This window comes from Cherax quadricarinatus, chromosome 9 (genome assembly GCF_038502225.1).
Source record: "Cherax quadricarinatus isolate ZL_2023a chromosome 9, ASM3850222v1, whole genome shotgun sequence".
Classification (NCBI taxonomy): Eukaryota; Metazoa; Arthropoda; class Malacostraca; order Decapoda; family Parastacidae; genus Cherax; species Cherax quadricarinatus.
Genome location: NC_091300.1, coordinates 35,819,231 through 35,841,181, shown reverse-complemented (window position 1 = coordinate 35,841,181; position 21,951 = coordinate 35,819,231). Strand labels below are relative to the sequence as shown.

Below are 21,951 nucleotides of genomic sequence, written 5' to 3'. Positions count from 1 at the left end.
GAAAGGTTGAGGGAAATCGGCCTGATGACACTGGAGGACAGGAGGGTCAGGGGAGACATGATAACGACATATAAAATACTGTGCGGAATAGACAAGGTGGACAAAGACGGGATGTTCTAGAGAAGGGACACAGACACAAGAGGTCACAATTGGAAGTTGAAGACTCAGATGAATCAAAGGGATGTTAGGAAGTATTTCTTCAGTCATAGAGTAGTCAGGCCGTGGAATAGCCTAGAAAGTGACGTAGTGGAGGCGGGAACCATGCATAGTTTTAAGGCGAGGTATGATAAAGCTCATGGGGCAGGGAGAGAGAGGACCTAGTAGCAATCAGCGAAGAGGCGGGGCCAGGAGCTATGACTCGACCCCTGCAACCACAAATAGGTGAGTACTCTCATACTCACCCTCTCTTACTCACACTCTCTCACTCACACTCTCTCACTCACACTCTCTCACTCACACTCTCTCACTCACACTCACTCACACTCTCTCACTCACACTCTCTCACTCACACTCTCTCACACTCACTCTCCCACACTCACTCTCCCACACTCACTCTCCCACACCCTCTCACCCACACTCACTTTCTCACACACACACACACACACACACACACACACACACACACACACACACACACACACACACACACACTCTCTCACTTTCTCCTATTCCACTTCCTCTCCCTCTTCATCTTCCTTTTCTTTCTTCCTACTTCCTACTTCTCCTACTCCCCTCCCCCCTTGCTTTTCCTGCACTTTCCTTCCCCCTCTCCCCTTGTACCCCCTAGCCTTCCCCCAATCTATTCTCTCCCCCTCCCTGCCTCCCTCCCTACAACAAACACCCCCCTCCATGCACGCACTCTTGAAAACACATAAGCTCTTCCTTCTGCAGAAGAAAAATGGGATACCAAAAATCAGGACGGAGAACCAGGGGACCGGTGGATGAAGCTGCGAGAGAAAGTGTCCAGTCAAAGTGATTTTCAAGGCAGTCAGCTCAAAACCGGATTCTGCAGGAGAAAGCACATCTAAGGGACAAACCGGAGTACTGGAGCATGTACCTCGACTGAGACAGAACACAAAGGATGATACTGAAAGAGAGGGTGCAATGTCGCAAGGAGGAATGGAAGGCAAGGAAGGAGGGGAGCAGGACAAACCAGACCCAGGTGGAAGAGCAAATATAACCTCCTCCAGCACCACCCACAAAAGGAACCCAACTATGGCAACCCCAGTGCAACCAAACAACCTAATCCAAAAACCACACACTGTATCATCTGTCCCCATCCCCCTCACCACAAACCCCACCCCCACTGTAATCCCCATAGGTCCTCTGACCCCACCCCCACCACAAACCCCACCCCCACAGCAACCCCCCTATAGGCCTCCACCAGGGCACCTGCTCCCCCAAACCCACCAGTCTCCCCGGACTACAGTCATAGAAAACAAGTTGAAGGTTTGATACACGAACGTGGATGAAATAACGAATAAATATGAGGAGTGCCATGAAAGAATCAAGGAGATGTCCCCAGACATCGTAGTCACAGAAACAAAACTCAATGGGACAATAACAGACGCAATCTTCCCACCCGGATACCAGATCCTGAGGAAGGATAGAAGGAGCAGAGGGTGAGGAGGGGTTGCACTGCTCACTAAAAACCAATGGGTATATCAGGAAATGGAAGGAATGGACGAGATTGGAGAAAGGGATTACATAGATACACTTCAGTCAGGGGAACATAAGGTAGTCATTGCAGTGATGTATAACCCACCACAGAACTGCAGGAGGCCAAGAGAGGAATATTATGATGAGCAACAGAACAGTGGTGGACACACTAGATGAGGTTGCAAGAAGAGCTCACTTGAGTAGAGCAAAGTTACTGGTTATGGACGATTTCAACCACAGGGAGGTTACTGGCTCCGTTATGTTGACAACATTCTCCTCATAACTCCTAGACGCTTCAACGTTCAAGCTCTCCAAGACAAGCTCAACCAGATCGAGCCTTCAATCCAGTTCACACTTGAAGAAGAAGTCGACAACACTCTTCCTTTCCTTTATGTTCTTCTCTGCAAAGCTGACCACGAACTTCGCTTTAAAGTCTATCAAAAACCCACCAACCAAAACGGTCTTCTCCACTTCTACTCTCGCCACGACACCAAAACTAAACATGGTGTAATTATAGGCTTCTTCCTGCGTGCACTCAGAATCTACAGCAATGAGTTTCTTGAGGAAGAATGCACTATAATTGAACAAGTATTTTCTAAACTCCACTATCCTCGTCACTTCATCAGGGACTGCAGACGACGGGCATTAAACATCATCAACACACCCAGAGAAGACACTGCCGAGAAGAGATACATAGTCCTCCCCACCAACTCCATTGCCAAACACGTTTCCAACATCTTTTCCAATACCTCATTCCAAGTATCTACCTCCACAACCACGACCATCAAGGACGTTACCAGTGATAGACAGGACAAGCTTCCACCCTCTGCAGGGGTATACATAATCCCTTTTAATGACTGCAACAAATTATATGTGGGTGAAACATCAAGGGACCTCCAAACACGTATTTCAGAACACCAATATGCAAGCAGGTCTGACAATACAAGGAATTCCTGTGTACAACACCGTAATTCACACAACCACTTGATAAACTACAGAAACTCGAGACTTATCGCCACAGAAGACAACACTCAATACCGAAGAATCCTGGAATCATCACTTATTTCTATATCCGACAACTTCAACCAGAATAATGGCTTCTATAACATAGCGGAACCACTTGCGAAGGAACTTCTCCATCGCTATCCCACATAAGAACATAGAAATGGAAGAACACTGCAGAAGGTCTGCTCACAAACTTATCCAATCTCCTTTCCAAGCTACCCAAGATTTTAGACTGTATAACCCCACTCAGTACATCATCAGATGCAGCATTCTCCACCTGACCTCAGCATTCTGAACCTGACTATAAATACTCACGTACCTTCCACCCCAGGTAGATCTGTTTGTGACTTGAAAAAGCCTACTGTGTGGGTGAAACGTTGTCAATAAAGGATCACATATGTGTTTATATTTCCACCACAGGGAGATTGACTGGGAAAACCTGGAGCCACATGGGGGGTCCCAAAACATGCAGAGCCAAGATGATGGATGTGGTACTTGAAAACCTCATGCACCAACATGTTTGGGACACTACCAGAGAGAGAGAGAGAGAGAGAGAGAGAGAGAGAGAGGGGAGGATGAACCAGCAAGGCTGGACCTTGTGTTCACCCTGAGTAGCTCAGACATTGAGGACATCACATATGAAAGGCCCCTTGGAGCTAGTGACCACATGGTTCTGAGCTTTGAATACTTCGTAGAGCTACAAGTGGAGAGGGTAAAAGGAGTACAAAGGGAAAAGCCAAACTATAAAAGAGGGGACTACACAGGTATGAGGACCTTCCTGCAGGAGGTTCAGTGGGAAAGAGAGTTGGTAGGAAAGTCAGTAAATGAAATGAACTTTGTAACAACAAAATGCAAGGAGGCAGATGAAAGGTTTGTTCCCAGTGGCAACAGAAATAATGGGAAGGCCAGAATGAGCCCTTGTTTACCCAAAGGTGTAGGGAGGCAAAAACTAAGTGCACTACAGAATGGAAAAAGTACAGAGGGCAAAGGACCTAGGAAAATAAAGAGATTAGTCAGCGAGCCAGAAACGAGTATGCACAGATAAGGAGGGAGGCCCAGCGGCAGTACAAAAATGACATAACACTGAAGGTCAAGTCTGACCTGAAACTGTTTTATAGCTACATCAGGAGGAAGACAACAGTCAAGGACCAGGCAATCAGGCTGAGGAAAGAAGGTGGTGAGCTCACAAGAAATGACCAAGAAGTATGTGAGGAGCTCAACACGAGATTTCAGGAAGTATTTACAGTGGAGGCAGAGGGGACACTGGAAAGACAAAACAGAGGGGTACACCAACAAGGGATATACCAACAAGTGTTATATGAAATACACAACCAAGGAGGAGGTGAAAAGGCTCCTAAGTGACCTTGATACCTCAAAGGTGGTGGGACTGGACAACATCTCTCTGTGGGTCCTTAGAGAAGGAGCAGAGACACTGTGCCACTAACCCCAATCTTCAACACATCCCTTGAAACTGGGCAACTACCTGAGGTATGAAAGATGGCAAATATAGTCCCCATCTTTAAGAAAGGAGACAAAAACAAGGCACTAAACTATAAACCAGTGTCCATGACATGTATAGTATGCAAAGTCATGGAGAAGATTATCAGGAGGAGAGTGGTGGAGCACCTGGAACGAAACAAGGTTATATACGACAGCCAGCACAGATTCATGGAAGGCAAATCTTGTGTCACAAACCTACTGGAGTTTTATGACAAGGTAACTGAAGTAAGACACAAGAGGGAGGGGTGGGTTGATTGCATTTTCTTGGACTGCAAGAAGGCTTTCGACACAGTTCCTCACATGAGATTAGTGCACAAGCTAGAGGATCAAGCATGTATAACAGGAAGGGCACTGCAATGGATCAGAGAATACTTGACAGAGACAACAGTGAGTCATGGTACATGACAAAGTATCGCAGTGAGTGCCTGTGACAAGCAGGGTCCCACAGGGATCAGTACTGGGACCAGTGCTATTCTTGGTATATGTGAATGACATGATGGAAGGGATAGACTCAGAAGTGTCCCTGTTTGCAGATGATGTGAAGTTAATGAGGAGAATTAAATCAGATGTGGATCAGACAAGTCTACAAAGAGACCTGGACAGGCTGGATGAGTGGTCCAGCAACTGACTCCTAGAATTTAATCCAGCCAAATGCAAAGTCATGAAGATCGGGAAAGGGCGAAGAAGACTGCAGACAGGATATAGGCTAGGTGGCTAAAGACTGCAAACCTCATTCAAGGAGAAAGATCTAGGAGTGAGTACAGTGGACCCCGGTTATCGGCCATAATCCGTTCCTGAAGATCGGCTGAAAACCGAAATGGCCAATAACCGAATTAATATTTCCCATAAGAATTAATGGAAATAAAATTAATTCATTCCCAACAAAAATATTCACAAAAAAAAAAAAAAATTTTTACAATTATGTAAGTATTACAAACCTTTATTGAAGGCTAATTCTGGCTTCTGGAAGATAGGGAGGAGGAAAGAGGGAGGAATTAGTGTTTGGAAGGGGAATCCCCCTCCATGAAGACTTTAGGTAGTAATGCCTTCTCTGGGGTTACTTCCCTTCTCTGTCTTTTAATGCCACTAGAACCAGCTTGAGAGTCACTGGACCCCTGTCTCACAAAATAACTGTCCAGAGTGCTCTTCAGCTGCACATTTGTCAGAACTTGCAGCCTCACCATGCCTTACAACACTGTGTATGCCACTAAGCTTCTTAAATCTATCAAACCATCCTTTGCTGGCCCTAAATTCACAAACTGCAGCACTTGTTCCAGGCATTTTCTTTGCAAGATCCTCATGCAACTGCTTTGCCTTCTCACAAATAGTAGACTCCACTACACTGTCTCCCACTAATTCCTTTTCCTATGGAATTTGTGCATGGGGCTCAACAACAATTAACCATCTCAGACCACTAATTACCCAACAAAAGGCTGCAGTTAGAATGATAACAAATTCTCACTACAGGCAACACACTCCACCAATATTCAAAACACTCAACCTACTCACCATACAAAACATCCATACTTATTATTGCACCTATTACATACATAGAACACTTAACTCTGATATTAACCCTCCCCTCAAACATCTCCTTGCCAACCTCAACAGAACACATGACCATAACACAAGGCACAGATCACTCTTTGATGTTCCTCATGTCCATCTCACGCTATGCAAAAACTCAATGCACATAAAAGGCCCTAAAATCTGGAATTCATTACCTGTAAATATAAAAGAAACACTACCTGTTTACAAATTCAAGTCTCTTCTCAAAGTTCACTTACTCACTCAAAACCAAATAAATACTGAATAACTGAACCTTATAAATTGTATATCCAAAATGTTACTCACAATTATATCACATAAATGTTAAACCTAGGACCCAATCTAACTTTGTTATTTTTTTAAATACACTACCTAACAGAATACTCCATTCTACTGAATGAACAGCAATGCATGCAACCATATGAGCTGTCTTTGTAATACTCATTTGTGCTATATAGTTATCTGTTTACAATGTCTTATCACTGATTTCATCATTGCTTAGTTAATCTTAAGTTAATTTTAAGCCAGCCCATAATGCTATGCATATAAGTGGCTTTGGCATGCTGCTCTTACCTGTATTTTTTTGTACCTCTGTATGTATGCTTAAATTTCTAAATAAATAAATAAATAAATCCACAATAATAATAACTTTTCCATCTCTTCCATTATCGGTGTCCTTTGTTTAGTTAGAAAAGCTACTCCTTTTGCAACATTAGCGTCTTTGATTTGTTCTTTCTTTGCCAGGATGGATGTAATTGTTGATTTATTCTTGCTGTACATCCTGGCAAGTTCCATCACCTTCATACCACTCTCAAACTTTTCGATCACTTCCCGCTTAAATTCCATGGTGTTTCTCACTTTCTTTACCACAGGAACTTTACTAGGAACTTTCTTTGGAGCCATGGTTACTTATTTCACAGTTGCACTGTAAGAAAAACCACTAAAAACAATGGTAAACAAGTGAAATGTTTGGATGTATGAGCAGAAGCCTCCTCAGCCACCGAGAGACAAAGCCAAACTGAAGCACAAGCTGCCCCAGCCGGCGGATGGATGCATACAAAACCGCCGATAACCTAGCGAACGGCTGATAACTGGGTGCCGACAACCCCACCGATAACCGAATTGGCCGATAACCAAACCGGCCAATAACCGGGGGTCCACTGTATAATACTGAGCACATCGCCGGAAGCGCACATTAACCAGATAACTGCTGCAGCATCTGGGCGCCTGGCAAACCTGAGAATAGCATTCCGATACCTCAGTAAGGAATCGTTCAAGACTGTACACTGTATATGTCAGGCCCATACTGGAGTATGCAGCACCAGTTGGGAACCCACACCTGGTCATGGATGTCAAGAAATTAGAGAAAGTGCAAAGGTTTGCAACAAGGCTGGTTCCAGAGCTAAGGGGAATGTCCTACGAGGAAAGGTTAAGGGAAATCGGTCTGACAACACTGGAGGACAGAAGGGTCAGGGGAGACATGATAATGATATACACAATACTGCATGGAAGAGATAAAATGGACAGAAACAGGATGTTCCAGAGATGGGACACAGAAGCAAGGGGGTCACAATTAGAAGTTGAAGACTCAGATGAGTCAAAAGGATGTTAGGAAGCATTTATTCAGCCATAAAGTTGTCAGGAAGTGGAATAGTCTGGCAAATGATCTAGTGGAGGCAGGAACCATACATAGTTTTAAGACGAGGTATTATAAAGCTCGTGGAGCAGGGAGAGGGGGGACCCAGTAGTGGTCAGTGAAGAGGCAGGGCCAATAGCTGAGTCTCGACCCCTGCAACCACAATTAGGCGAGTACAATTAGGTGAGTACACACACACACACACACACTCACACTCACTCTCTTTTATGGTAAATAATCATGAAATGAACTAGTAAAAGCAATACTAACTTTGCAACTTCCACAAACTTCTCTAAAAATTCTTCATAGATGGGTCGCTGAACAAATATCCGGGAGGTACACAAGCACACCTGAAATAAAATTGTTTACAATTACTGTACATTAAAAATTAAAATCACATACATGATATTAAATACAGTAGACTGTTACATTACACTGAAGTTACATTCCTGAAAATGTTATGTAAATCCGTGTTAGATAAACTGAAGAACTTATGGGAACCCCAAAAAAGCCAAACAACTTTTTTTTAGACCTCCAGATCTTGCAAAAATAAAAGTGAATATGCAATTGTTGTGATGTATTATGTTGTTTTTACTGCTTAAGACTACAAATGCAACAAATAATAGTATTTCTTACCTTAAATTGTGGGTGCTGGTGTTTGTCGATGATTGTGAAGAGAATGGAACCTACAGGGCTGAGGTGGATGGTAGAGGTTCTGGTAATGAAGTTGATGGTTGTACTGGAGTGTGCATAAATTCTGTAATGGATTTCTGGACTATTTTACCCTGCAATACATTATACAGCTGATGGTAAGGGATCACCTAGAAAATCTTCCAGCTCCTGCCCCCAACAACTTGCTCCTGGGGGATTTCGATCTAAGGCACCTAAAATGGAGGAATGTAGCAAATAATGTTGTTGCAGATAACACCAAGAGGCAGCTTGGATGAAAACTTGCACACACACGAGCTTTTAAATCTCTGCACCAAATTCACCTTAAACCAGCAAATAATAGAGCCTACAAGACTGGAGAATACGCTGGACCTCATCTTCACTAACAATGATGATAAGATAAGATAAGATTTCGTTCGGATTTTTAACCCCGGAGGGTTAGCCACCTAGGATAACCCAAGAAAGTCAGTGCGTCATCGAGGACTGTCTAACTTATTTCCATTGGGGTCCTTAATCTTGTCCCCCAGGATGCGACCCACACCAGTCGACTAACACCCAGGTACCTATTTGCTGCTAGGTGAACAGGACAATAGGTGTAAGGAAACGTGTCGAAATGTTTCCACCCGCCGGGAATCGAACCCGGGCCCTCCGTGTGTGAAGCGGAAGCTTTAGCCACCAGGCCACCGGGCCATATCAGAAACATACTCAGATCACAACATAACAGAGATTCAGACATGTATGCTCAGGACCCCAGACCGACAAAATGTGATCAGTCACGAGGGAGCCCTCACCAAATTCAACTTCAATAACCAAAACATAAGGTGGGACCAAGTAAACCAGGTCCTAAATGATATAAACTGGGAGGATAGCATAAGCAACACAGATCTAAACCTATGTCTAGAACAGATTAACTCTGTGGCACTTGAGGTATGCTCAAGGCATATTTCTTTAAAGAAAAGGAGAAGATGTAAACTAGAAAGAGAAAGGCACTCCCTATACAGGCGAAGGCAAAGAATAACAGAGTAGCTAAAAGAGGCCAATATACCTGTAATATGTAGGGAGACACTGGTCAGAGAAATAGCAAACGTTGAACTACAGCTAAACGAATCTTACAGGAGTCAAGAAATGCGGGAACAGCTAAAAGCCATAAATTAAATTGAAAGAAACCCAAAATACCTCTTTTCTTATGCCAAATCAAAGTCAAGAACAACATCCAGTATTGGGCCTCTACTTAAACGAGATAGGTCCTTCACAGATGACAGAAAGGAAATGAGTGAGCTACTCAAGTCCCAATATGACTGTTTTTGGTGAGCCACTAACCAGACTGAGAGTCAAAGACCTAAATGATTTTTTTATGAGAGAGAGAGTTTGGCAGATCTGAACCTACCTGATATTATCATGATGCCAAACGACTTCAAAAAGGCGATAAATGACATGCCTATGCACTCTGCCCCAGGCCCAGACTCATGGAACTCATTGTTCATCAAGAACTGCAAGAAGCCCCTATCATGTGCTTTTAACATCTTGTGGAGAGGAAGCATGGAAATGGATCATCCCACATTATTTTTATTATAATCAAAAAGCGCTAAGCCACAAGGACTATACAGCGCTGCAGGGCAGGAAGGAAGCGAGGGCATCAGGTGGCAAAAGGAAGATGGATGAGTAATAGGTTATGGATAACAGCGGGGTAGTGGATGGTGAAAGGGTAAAGGGCAGCAAGAGACTGAACTAGAAAGGGCTGAGGGGAGTGCGAAAAGTATCATCAGAGTTTGTGGAGTAAATCAGTCGTTGTCAAGAAGTCAATGAGAGAGTCAGGATTAAAGGAGGGTCCATCAGCAAGAAGGGAAGGTAAAGAGAGAGTAGTAGAACGAAGACGACGTTGGATTATTATTATTACAATCAAAAAGAAGCGCTAAGCCACAAGGACTATACAGCGCTGCAGGGCAGGAAGGAAGCGAGGGCATCATGTGGCAAAAGGAAGATGGATGAGTAATAGGTTACGGATAACAGCGGGGTAGTGGATGGTGAAAGGGTAAAGGGCAGCAAGAGACTGAACTAGAAAGGGCTGAGGGGAGTGCGAAAAGTATCATCAGAGTTTGTGGAGTAAATCAGTCGTTGTCAAGAAGTCAATGAGAGAGTCAGGATTAAAGGAGGGTCCATCAGCAAGAAGGGAAGGTAAAGAGAGAGTAGTAGAACGAAGACGACGTTGGATTATTATTATTACAATCAAAAAGAAGCGCTAAGCCACAAGGACTATACAGCGCTGCAGGGCAGGAAGGAAGCGAGGGCATCATGTGGCAAAAGGAAGATGGATGAGTAATAGGTTACGGATAACAGCGGGGTAGTGGATGGTGAAAGGGTAAAGGGCAGCAAGAGACTGAACTAGAAAGGGCTGAGGGGAGTGCGAAAAGTATCATCAGAGTTTGTGGAGTAAATCAGTCGTTGTCAAGAAGTCAATGAGAGAGTCAGGATTAAAGGAGGGTCCATCAGCAAGAAGGGAAGGTAAAGAGAGAGTAGTAGAACGAAGACGACGACGGAGGTAAATTCTGCGTGCTCGTTGATAGAGAGGGCAGTCTAACAGAATGTGGCTAATCGATACTGGAACTTGACACTGCTCACAGAGAGGAACAGGGTGCCTCTCCATGAGATACCCATGAGTAAGACGAGTGTGGCCAATGCGAAGGCGGGAGAGAGTGGTCTCCCAACCTCGGCACCGATGACAAGAAGACGGCCAGTAACCTATGCTCGGTTTAATAGAATGAAGTTTGTTACCGAGCAGAGTTGACCAACGTTGTTGCCAATGGGTGCGAAGATGGGTAGCTATTGCAGCAAAATAGTCCAGAAATGGAACACCTCGATAGGAAATCGGTAGGTCATGTACTGCTGACCGCGCAGCAGTGTCTGCCTGTTCATTGCCCTGTACGTCGACATGACCAGGGACCCAACAAAAGCAAAATCTTTATGTTTGGTAGAGATACGGCGTAGCCAAAGTTGGATACGGAGAACTAGGGGATGAGATGTATCAAATTTTCGTATAGCCTGTAGAGCACTAAGGGAGTCTGAGACTACTACAAATGATGACACAGGCATAGATGCGATATGGATAAGTGCTGCAAGATTGGCATACAGTTCAGCAGTAAAAATGCTAGCTGAAGATAGTAAATGCCCCCGCACGACGCTGTCCGGAAACACTGCTGCGAATCCGACGCCGTCTGAAGACTTAGAGCCATCTGTGTACACAGCGGTGGCATGAGAATGGGAGTGGAAGTGATCAAGAAAAAGAGAGCGGGAAGCCACCGTAGGCAGTTGAGCTTTTGAGCAAGGGAGTGAGAAAGAACAGACCCGAACAGCAGGAACTTCACAGGGGGGTAGGGAAAAGTGAGATGCTACATGAACATATCAAGATGGTAACTGAAGGGAAGACAAGAGTGAATGTAGGCGAAGAGAAAAGGGACGGAGCAAACAGGGGCGGCGAACGAATAAAGAATGTCTACTAATATCGGTGACCATTCTATAAATGGAAGGATTGTGTAGATCGTGAGAGCGTACATAGTAGCGAAGGCATTGGGCATCACGGTGATCAGACAAGGATGGAACATTCGCTTCTGTATAGAGGCTCTCAACATGGGAAGAGCGAAAAGCACCAAGGCACAAACGTAATCCTTGGTGATGGATAGAGTTAAGGCTAGAGAGAGTAGCAGGAGAGGCCGCGGAATAAATCTGGTCACCATAATCGAGTTTCGATAAAACGAGGGCTGAATGTAGGCGAAGCAGAGTTCGACGATCAGCTCCCCAGGAAAGATGAGCAAGGGTTTTAAGAAGGTTAAGCCGGCTGTGACAAGTTGCCTTCAGAGAGGTAATGTGAGGTTTCCAGGATAACCGACGGTCAAAGAGAAGGCCTAGAATCCTGACTGTATCACATTCAGGGATACAGGAGCCATAGAGATACAAAGGATGATCGGAGATAACAGAGCGTCTAGTGAAAGTAATTTGGTGAGTTTTGGTACTTGAAAATTTAAACCCATGCGTGGTGGCCCAAGTGGAAACACGGTCGACCGCATGCTGGAGAGAAACTGCAATAAGGTGACAGTCAGCGCCTGCACAAGCAATAGCGAAATCATCAACATAGAGTGATGACCAAATATTGGGTGGAAGAACAGAGGCCAAATCATTTATAGCAAGGAGAAAAAGTGTTGTGCTTAGAACACATCCCTGAGGGACACCTTCAGCTTGGACGAAGTCCGGGGAAAGAACATTATTGACTCGAACACGGAAATGTCTGTCAGTTAAAAAGTTCTTAAGGAAGGATGGTAGATTGCCTCGGAGGCCTAAGGAATGGGCCTAGGCCAAAATATTATACCTCCAAGTTGTGTCATATGCCTTCTCAAGGTCAAAAAATATGGCAATAACTGAGTGATTATTCGCAAAGGCATTACGAACAAACGTATCCAAGAGTAGTAAGGGGTCTATGGTAGAACGACCCTTACGAAAGCCATATTGACTAGCGGAGAGACTGTTGTGTGTCTCTAAATACCACATTAAACGTCGATTTACGAGACGTTCCATCACTTTGCAAACTGCACTAGTAAGAGCGATGGGGCGATAGTGGGAGGCATCATGTCCTGTAGTACCCGGTTTGCGGAAAGGGAGAACAATGGCAGATATCCACAGCTGGGGAAGAACTTGTGCCCAAATAAGATTGAAGAGGTGTAAGAGGACTACAAGGGCTGACCGATGTAAATGTTGTAACATACGAATATGAATGTCGTCAGGCCCAGCTGCCGATGATCGGCAAGCTGAGAGCGTGGCCTCTAGTTCTTGAAGTGTAAAAGGCACATTATACTGTTCTTCTCTGAGAGAAGAAAAGTCCAAGGGTACTAACTCTCTGGCAGACTTTGAGGAAAGAAACGAGGGGCATAGATGGAGCCCTCGGGAAATACGGACCAGATGTGTGCCAAGTTCAATGGCAACGTTGAGAGGGTTTGCTACATCAACACCAGCGACCCGTAGAACAGGAGCCGGGTCAGGAGAGTATTTACCACTCAATTTCCTCACTTTTTTCCAGACTGCACTCATAGAAGAAGCAGAGGTGATGGTGGAAACATAGTCTCGCCAACAAGTGCGTTTAGCTTCACGGATGACACGGTGAGCGATCGCACGCTTCTGCTTAAAATCAAGAAGTCTCTCAGCGGTTCTATTGTACCGGTACCTGCCCCATGCAGCACGTTTCAAACGTACTGCACGAGCACAAGCAGGAGACCACCAAGGCACGCACTTCTGAGAATGCCTGCCTGAGGTTTGGGGTATAGAATGAGAAGCTGCGGTATAAACTGACGTTGAGAAGATGTGTAGGAGCTCATCAATGGAGGATGAAGAAGGAACCTCACTAAAAGCAGTGAGGTGTGAGTAAAGATCCCAATTTGCCCGATCAAATTGCCAGCGAGGGCTATGGAAAGGTGGTGAATAGGAAGGAGAAGTAAGAATGATCGGAAAATGATCGCTGTCATGTAAGTCTGGTAGAACAGACCAGGTGAAGTCTAGTGCAGTGGAGGAAGAGCAGACTGATAGATCGATGCAAGAGAGAGTATGAGTACGAGGATCAAAATGGGTGGGAGTACCCGTATTTAAAACATGGAGGGGGTGAGAGGCGAGAAAAGCCTCCAACTGGATGCCACGTGAGTCACAATGAGACCCCCCCCCAGAGGAAATGGTGGGCATTAAAATCACCAAGTAACAGAAGTGGTGGCGGTAAGGATGAAACAAGAAAGGCAAAGTCTGGGATAGAAAATGCCCGAGAAGGAGAGAGATATAAAGAACATATTGTAAACCACTCATTCAAGTGGATATGGGCTGCAGTGTAATGCAGAGAGGTATGGACAAATAGTTGACAGTACGGAATATCATTGCGTAGAAGGGCACTTTCATTAAAGGTCCCATCTGAGAAAGGATCCGAAGAATACAATAAATTATAGCCTGAGATAGGTTGGAAAACAGCTGAGTGTAATTTTGGTTCTTGTAAGCAAGCACCAACAGGGGAAAACCTGGAAAGCAACATCTGAAGCTCACCCCGATTACCCCTGAGGCCACGGATATTCCACTGTAAATAGGCCATGATTGGCAATGAAGAAAATATCAGGAATCTGTAGGTAAAGGCACCTACGGACTAGAGGGATTAGAAAAGTCAACGTGTGGTGGCATTGGAAGACGTTCAAGTAGCGAAGGAACGGAGTGTTGCGAAGAATGGGGTTGTGAAGATGGAGGAGAGGGAAGAGAAGGAACAGGAAGTGAATCAGTGTCCATTGAAGGTTTAGTCTCTGCAATATATTCTGAAATGGCTTCAAGTGTTTCTGAATTCAAAGATGTATGGGAGACCATATTGGAGATAGAAGGAGGAGGGTGAGTAAAGATTGGGACAGTAATGGACTGTACCAAAGTAGAGGGGGAGGGAAGAGTGTAAGGGACTGGAGATGAAGTGTGGGGGGGGACAGAAGAGGCAGAAACCTGGGAGGTGGCAGAAGAGGGAGAAACTTGGGAGGGGACGGGGGTGGAAGGCATAGTACGAGGAGGAGGGTGAATCTCCACACTTGTAATAGAGCTAGAGAGAGGGGAAGAACTAGGTACAGAGACTGGAAATGTAAAGTGTGGAGGTGGAAGAAGGGAAGGAAGGGGCAAAGAAGATTTGAGCAATGTGGATTTTTTGGACTTCTGAGTAGAGGGGCGATTGGTATTAGGTGTCGTACGAGGCCTTGTCGATACTGGGGCTTGTGAGGAAGGACGCGAAGATGTGAGAACAGACTGAGTTGTAGTCGGGACGTCAGAGCCAAGGACAGCAAAAGGATTAGATGCCGTAGTGGCTATGGGAGGGGTAACAACAGAGGAGGCTGCAGAAGATGGGACCCCAGAAGTGGGGGGATGTTTGGAAACACGAGAATAAGAAACACGGGGTAGTCTCCCTTGGAGGCGGAGATGAGTAACTGCCATAGCATAAGGGAGACCTTCTGCCTCTTTGAGGCAACGGATTTCACGTTCATTTAAGTAGACCTGGCAACGGCGGGAGTACGAAGGGTGAGCTTCATTATAATTAAGGCAAGATGGAGGTTGACTGCAAGATGTATTAGAATGGTCGTCGGCACCACAGACTGGGCATTCGGCCATAGATCTGCAATATTTCGCTGGGTGACCAAAACGCCAGCAATTTCTACATTGTTGCGGTGTAGGTATCACCTTTCGAACTTGTAACCGATGTCCTGCGACACATACAGAGGACGGGAGTTCTCGGCTGTCAAAAGTTAAACGAGCCACATTGCAAGGGTAACGTCTCCGCCCCCGGGCAGGAAGGACATAAGTGTCTACTTTGAGGATTGGGAGATCCTGGAGTTCCAGCTGTTCAAAAATGTCATTGCCACATGACTGGAAATTCTGTTGGACTATGGTATGGGGCAGAATGACAGTACCACTACAAGAATTGAGAGAAAGATGTTTTACAATAGTGATAGGAGTAGTATCGATTTTCGAAAGGAGAGAAAGATCATGAGCTTGGGTAGCATTCTGGACAGTGACGATGCGCATACCGCTCTTGAGAGCATGAAAGGAAATATCTCTACCAACATGATGCAGGAGCACTTTGCCAATACTATGGTCAGAAAGGTAGACAGAAGAAGAAGTCGGTCTTAAAGTAAAGAATTTAGTCCATTGTGTGGTCCGAAACTGAGCGTGGAGATGGAGTGCTTGACGTGTCAGTCTTTTCCGAGTAGAATGGGAAGGTAACGAAGGAGCATCATCAGGAGATTGACGTTGGCGTTTAGGAGTAGGACCGGAGTTGGTCCGGTGTGAAATGGGCGGGTGATTCGAAAATTTCCGTACCGTAGAGGGAGAAGCCGGAAGCATAGTCAAAGGAGAGCGGAGTTCAGACAAATCGAAGGAGTCAGTCGAAGCCCTGGTACCTGAAGCGGGTGAGGAAACAGCACCAGCAAGAGGTACAGGGGCATCAGGAGTGTCCGAAGAGTGGTCTAAACACAAGGCAGGGTCAGAATGGGGTGCGGTATCAAGAAGGAGCCCAGGGGTAGTGGGTTCATGGACTAGGGCTGCCATGGTTAGGTTATTCCTTTGCTTTTTGTTTTTAAGAAAAAAAAAGAAAGAAGAAAAGAAAATAAAAATAAAAAAAAGAATAAAAAAAGGGGGGAGCGGAGAGGAATAGTTCCCAGGAGGAATGAAAGGGCCGGAAATCTCCCTCCGCGCCCAAGAGGACCTCAGCACCGCTAGTAGCGCAGATGCAGCATGGAACCCGTGCCATACCCTACCCTTCATGCCAGTAAACCAGCAATCCGGGATAGCAACCTCACATCTGCCGAGCTACCTTGGTGGACAAAAGAGGGGGCGGCCGGATATCCACCACAAAGCATACCTCCTTCGTCCACCACCCCCGGAATCCGAAAGGTGGCTTCCAGAGATACACCCGTCACCCAAAAGACACCCAAAGCTACTCCGGGATACCGGAGAGGGATCGGGACATCCCCAGGCAATCCAGATTCCACGGCAAACTACGCCACCGCCAAGAACCTCAACGGAATGGGATGGACCCCGGTGTCCTTTCCCCTACCTAGGAACTAGCGCGCCTGTGGGAGAAATCCCAAAGGCCAAAAAGAGGAAGGGCAAAAGGGAGGGGTGGGGAGGAGGAGGAATGGAAAAAGGGGTGGATGGGGAGGATGGGATAGGGAAGGGGAGAATGGGGGGTAATTAGGTTCGGTCTGAGGAAGAAGACTGACAGGGCTAATTCCTCAGACCAAGAGCCTCTTCACCATGCCAAGGAGCCCCCCTTGAAGAGGATTCTGTTGTTTAATCTCCAGTTTTCCCAGGATTTACAGTTTATAGCTACTTTATTAAAGTACTCTATAGAGGGTACTTTAATAAAAGAGGTTACTTCATTAAAATACTCTTTAGAGGTCACTGTTAATAACAGTGACTTCTAGAGCAACTGATGACACCAGATGATGGTTTGTTTAGCATAAAAACCTATGGTGAGGCTGGTAGTGCATCTACATCTCAATCGTTTTTGTCTGCTGAACCATTAAGTCTCTTGTTATCTATGTCTCCCACATCTACATCTGCACCATCACCCTGTATGTCTCCACACCATTTGTAATGTTACTGCTGGAGCTTTACAGATCCTCAAACTCAGATTAAAGGTGATTCTGAGTCACCATTAGACAATACAGTAGTCCAAGCATAAGCTCATCCACCAGAAAACTTAAGAAAAATTACTTGACTCTACTGCACTGTACTATTATTTTTAGGTTTAGTACTGTAATTTACTGTTCTGTACTGTAAAACTGTAGTTTATTCCTACTGTGTCCCTAAGTGGCATCAATATAGCAGATCATGTCTGCTGCATTGGGAGTTTGCCCTTGTCTGGTAGTCCATCAATGGAGTGGACATAGTCCACTGTATTCATCCTTTCCATATAACAGATTTTTGAAAAAGCAGACACCCCCTCTACTGATCTGTTTTATTGCATTTTTACTCTATAATCAGGATCCCCTAATTTGCATATGAGTTGCCTCACAAGAGCCAGTAGGCCTGCTGCAGTTTTTCTTCTTTCTTATGTTCTTATTCTTGAGTTTCAAACTATAAGCAACCATTTTGAAGGAAAATAATATTAAGAAGGATAGTTATTTCACACACACTCATTTGTATTGTGGTTCAGAGATTATAAAATTTTAACTGGCTTCAAAATGCCTTGTTTGTAATTGAAGATCTGTGCAGCTTGGGTCAACTGTAAGCTGGGAACCTTCATTACTGAATAATTTATAAAAATTAAATGCAGTTTGAATGTTTGGCAACGTTTCTCTATAATACTACTACAGTCTTCTCTCTTATAAAGCTCCTCTATAGTTTTTTTTTGTAAATGCAATAAAAAACGTGCATACAAAATTGAACAGCACGTGAAAAGGCTTTAGTAGTATGTGCTGTTTTGGACACACATTTTCAATAGCATCTTGAAAAAAAAAACAGTAAAAGGTGAGTGTACTTTAATAAGAGGTGCTATCCAGAAGAGAGAAACTGCATCGAAGATACAGAAAAACAATACAATTAACAAATGTAGTACGGTAAAACTCCGGTTTTTGTCCACTTTTTTCGGCGAATTTTTACTCTGGGTTTCGTACATCGACTTGAAAATCATCCGTATCAGATGTGTCCGCCCACCTGGGACGCCACCGCCTGACTCATTCTGCCTCTGTCACTTGTCGAGTGAACAGTACTTCGCGTGTTCATCCATTGTTTTTGGTTATTGTTTATTGAGTGCGATTGTGAAATAAGCCACTATGGGGCCAAAGGATGTTCAGAGTGAGTGCCAGCCCTTTGGTAAAGGTGAGAAACACAATATAATTCAAGAAAGAGCTAGTATCAAAATATGAAAGTGGCATATGTGTGGCTGAGCTCGCAAGGATGTATGGGAAGTCCAAATCAACAATCAGTTCCATCCTGGCAAATCTTAATGATGCCAGAAACAGGCCTCTGTGGACAGATTTTTGTGGGACAGGGGTGCAGTGATTCTCAAGCTGGTCCTAGTGCCAGTAAAAGACAAAGAAGGGAAGTAACCCCGGATAGGGCTTTGATACCTGAAGTCCTTATGGAGGGGGATTCCCCTTCCAAACAATTAATTAATTCACTCACACTCTCACTCACACTCTCACTCACACTCTCACTCACACTCTCACTCACACTCTCACTCACACTCTCACTCACACTCTCACTCACACTCTCACTCACACTCTCACTCACACTCACACTCACACTCACACTCACACTCTCTCACTCACTCTCTCACTCTCACTCTCTCACACTCTCACTCACTCTCTCTCTCACTCACTCTCTCACTCTCTCACTCTCTCACTCTCTCACTCACTCTCTCACTCTCTCACTCTCACTCACTCTCACTCTCTCACTCTCTCTCACTCTCTCTCACTCTCTCTCACTCTCTCTCACTCTCTCTCACTCTCTCTCTCTCTCTCTCTCTCTCTCTCTCTCTCTCTCTCTCTCTCTCTCTCTCTCTCTCACTCTCACTCACTTTTACACAGGGTTTGACAAGGTTGAGGATCCCTAGTTTTATTGACAAGCTGTTCACAGGTTAAGGATTCCTAACTTTATTGACAAGCTAAGAGCTGTTACCTACATCAGCTCATTTGAAAGCATTTTTATTGTTATGAGACATACAAGTAGGGAACAGGATGAAGTTGGAGCCATCTGTGGGCCAGCATTTTCATTTGATCAACTGATGTTATCTTGTTGACATCATTAGGCTGTACGAATGTGTTCCATACTTGAGTCATCCTGGGTATATATGATCTCAGATGGAGTGATGTTCTGGAGAAGGGTACAGCCAGAGTGAAGTTGCTGCTTTCTGCCCATCTTGTGGCATAAAAGCTTGTTTCACTCTGTCCTTGAAGTGGATCCAAGTGTGGTACTTTGACAATATTGGCCTTGTACATAACAGTAAGGCCACCCACATCCCTCCTGTGTTGAAGGCTCTGCTGAAATGACAGATCTATCCAGGATGGGTCCAGGCGAGAGATAAGACGTCTTGCTCTGTTCTCCACTCTGTCAAGCAGTCGCAGATGAGAGGGGGGGCAGGCAAACCAAGAAAGTGGAGCATACTCAAGGTGTGAGCGCACTTGTGCCTCGTACAGAATCTTGCAACCCCTACTGTCAAGCAGATATGGCGAAGTGCTGTAAGCTTCCTGGCTGCCTTGTTTGCTAGATTTACAACATGGTTCTTCATGGTTTTTTTGGAGTCAAATTTCACCCCAAGAATATCAACTTCTCCAGGTGCCAACACCCTCCCATTCATCCTTACTACTGCACCAGCATTACCATCATGGTGCCTAGAGACGATCATCATTTGTGTTTTCTCAGGTGCAAATGTTACTTGCCATCTATTTCCCCAAGCTGATATAGCTCTTAGCTGGTGATTGATGTAGCTTAGAGCAGCTGGCATTTCTTCTCTTGGATAAGTGAATGTCAGTGTACAGTCATCTGCACATGCATGTGATTCTGGGATGAGATGAAGAAGGCCGTTGAAGTAGACATTCCATAACAATGGTCCCAGCATGCTTCCTTGTGGAACACTTGCCCCAATAGGATGTCTTGCTGATTCCGTTCCATTGAGAACTACACTTAGAGATCTACCATGAAGGTAATCACTGAGGAAACATAGCATAGAGCCTGCAATTCCCAGTGCTTGAAGTTTTGCTAAGAGGCCCTGGTGTCACACCCGGTCGAAAGCACCAGCAATGTCCAGTGCTACCACACAGCTGACTTTGGATTCATCCAGTGACTGGTGCCACTTAGTGGAGAGGTTTAACAACAGATCAGCAGCAGAGTAACCTTTCCTGAAGCCATATTGACGATTACAAAGTAGTGAGTGGTAGTCAAAAAACTCTGTCATTTGTCTTGAGATTATTGTCTCAAGGATCTTACCAGTGATTAACAGGAGTGACACTGGTCTGTAGTTGCTGATTTCTGCTCTGCTCTTCTTTTTGTGAACAGGGACTACATTTGCCTCTTTCCATAGAGAGGGCCATTTACACTGTACTAGGCAGTGCTGAAAGATGCAAGTTAGAGGTGCTGCTAGCTGGTCTGCACATCTTCTCAGCAATCTTGGGCTCAACTTGTCTGGGCCCACAGCCTTTTCTTGGTCAAGCGATTTAAGAAGGAAATGCACCTCCTCCTGCCTTATTGTCACCACTGACAGTTCTCTCTCTCTCTCTCTCTCTCCTTTCTCTCTCTCTCTCTCTCTCTCCCTCCCTCTCTCCCTCCCTCTCTCCCTCCCTCTCTCTCTCCCTCCCTCTCTCTCCCTCCCTCTCTCTCCCTCTCTCTCTCTCTCTCTCTCTCTCTCTCTCTTTCTCTCCCTCCCTCTCTCTCCCTCTCCCTCCCTCCCTCCCTCTCCCTCCCTCCCTCCCTCTCCCCCCTCTCCTACTCCCTCTACCTCCCTCTCCCTCCCTCCCTCCCTCTCTCCCTCCCTCTCCCTCCCTCTCCCTCCCTCCCTCCCTCCCTCCCCCCCTCCCCTCATTGCCTTCTTCCATACGCCAACAAGAGTCTTCAGTAAAGGTATGTAATAGTGATTTAAATGTTTATTTATCCATTAAAATTAGTGCTTTATATTTATTTCTCATTATTTTCTGTATCTAAAATTATAGATATTCTCTATAAAATGTATTTTTTGTTAATATTTTTGGGTGTCTGGAATGGATTAATCAGATTTACATTATTTCCTATGGGAAATATTACTTCGGTTTTCATCCATTTCGGATTTCGACCAACCTTCTGGAATGGATTAACCCTTAAACTGTCCAAACGTAGATCTACGTTTTTTCAACATTAGAAAGTATGTAAAAAAAACGTAGATCTTCTTATTGTTTAATAAGAAGATCGTAGATCAAAAAACTTTGATCTACTTTTTTTTTGTTATACTATTTGAAAATATGTAAAAAAACGTAGATCTACTTTTGGAGCACTACACATGTGAAATAGATCTGTTTGGACAGTTTAAGGGTTAAGGACGAAAACTGGGGTGCCACTGTATTAAAATAACATGCCTGCCCATATACAATAACAAATGTTATTAAAATACTGTGCTTACCTCTCCTTGATTGATGAATGAACCTCGCTTGAGTACATCAATACACCGCTGCAGGTCACAGTCACTGAACACCACTGCTGCATTTTTGCCACCCATCTGCAACATAGTGTCCCCAGGAAATGAGCACCCACCCAATGCACAATACTGCAGTAATTACACAAGTCTCTAGTATGTTCATATTATTACTGTACTGTATACAGTAGGACCCCATATCTGCAGGTCTAGTATCCACTGCAGGTCCTTGGAACGCATCTCCCACAGATACAGGAGTCCTACTGTACTTAATATAACACTA

At 44.8% G+C, this 21,951-nt stretch overlaps 1 protein-coding gene across 3 annotated transcripts in view; it reads right to left on the bottom strand.

Annotated features, from left to right (window-relative positions):
• Positions 1-21,951, bottom strand: part of LOC128705185 (2-aminomuconic semialdehyde dehydrogenase) — a 170,111-nt gene that overhangs the window by 71,151 nt on the left and 77,009 nt on the right. For all 3 annotated transcript variants that reach the window (XR_011391788.1, XR_011391789.1, XM_070083387.1), the window contains exons 6-7: positions 21,657-21,752; positions 7,619-7,698 (exon numbers count right to left, since the gene is read on the bottom strand). Coding sequence is in view for 1 of the 3 variants with exons in the window: in XM_070083387.1 (XP_069939488.1) it covers positions 7,619-7,698; positions 21,657-21,752 (176 nt within the window). In the remaining 2 variants the exon portion in view is untranslated. The remainder of the gene's footprint in view (positions 1-7,618; positions 7,699-21,656; positions 21,753-21,951) is intronic.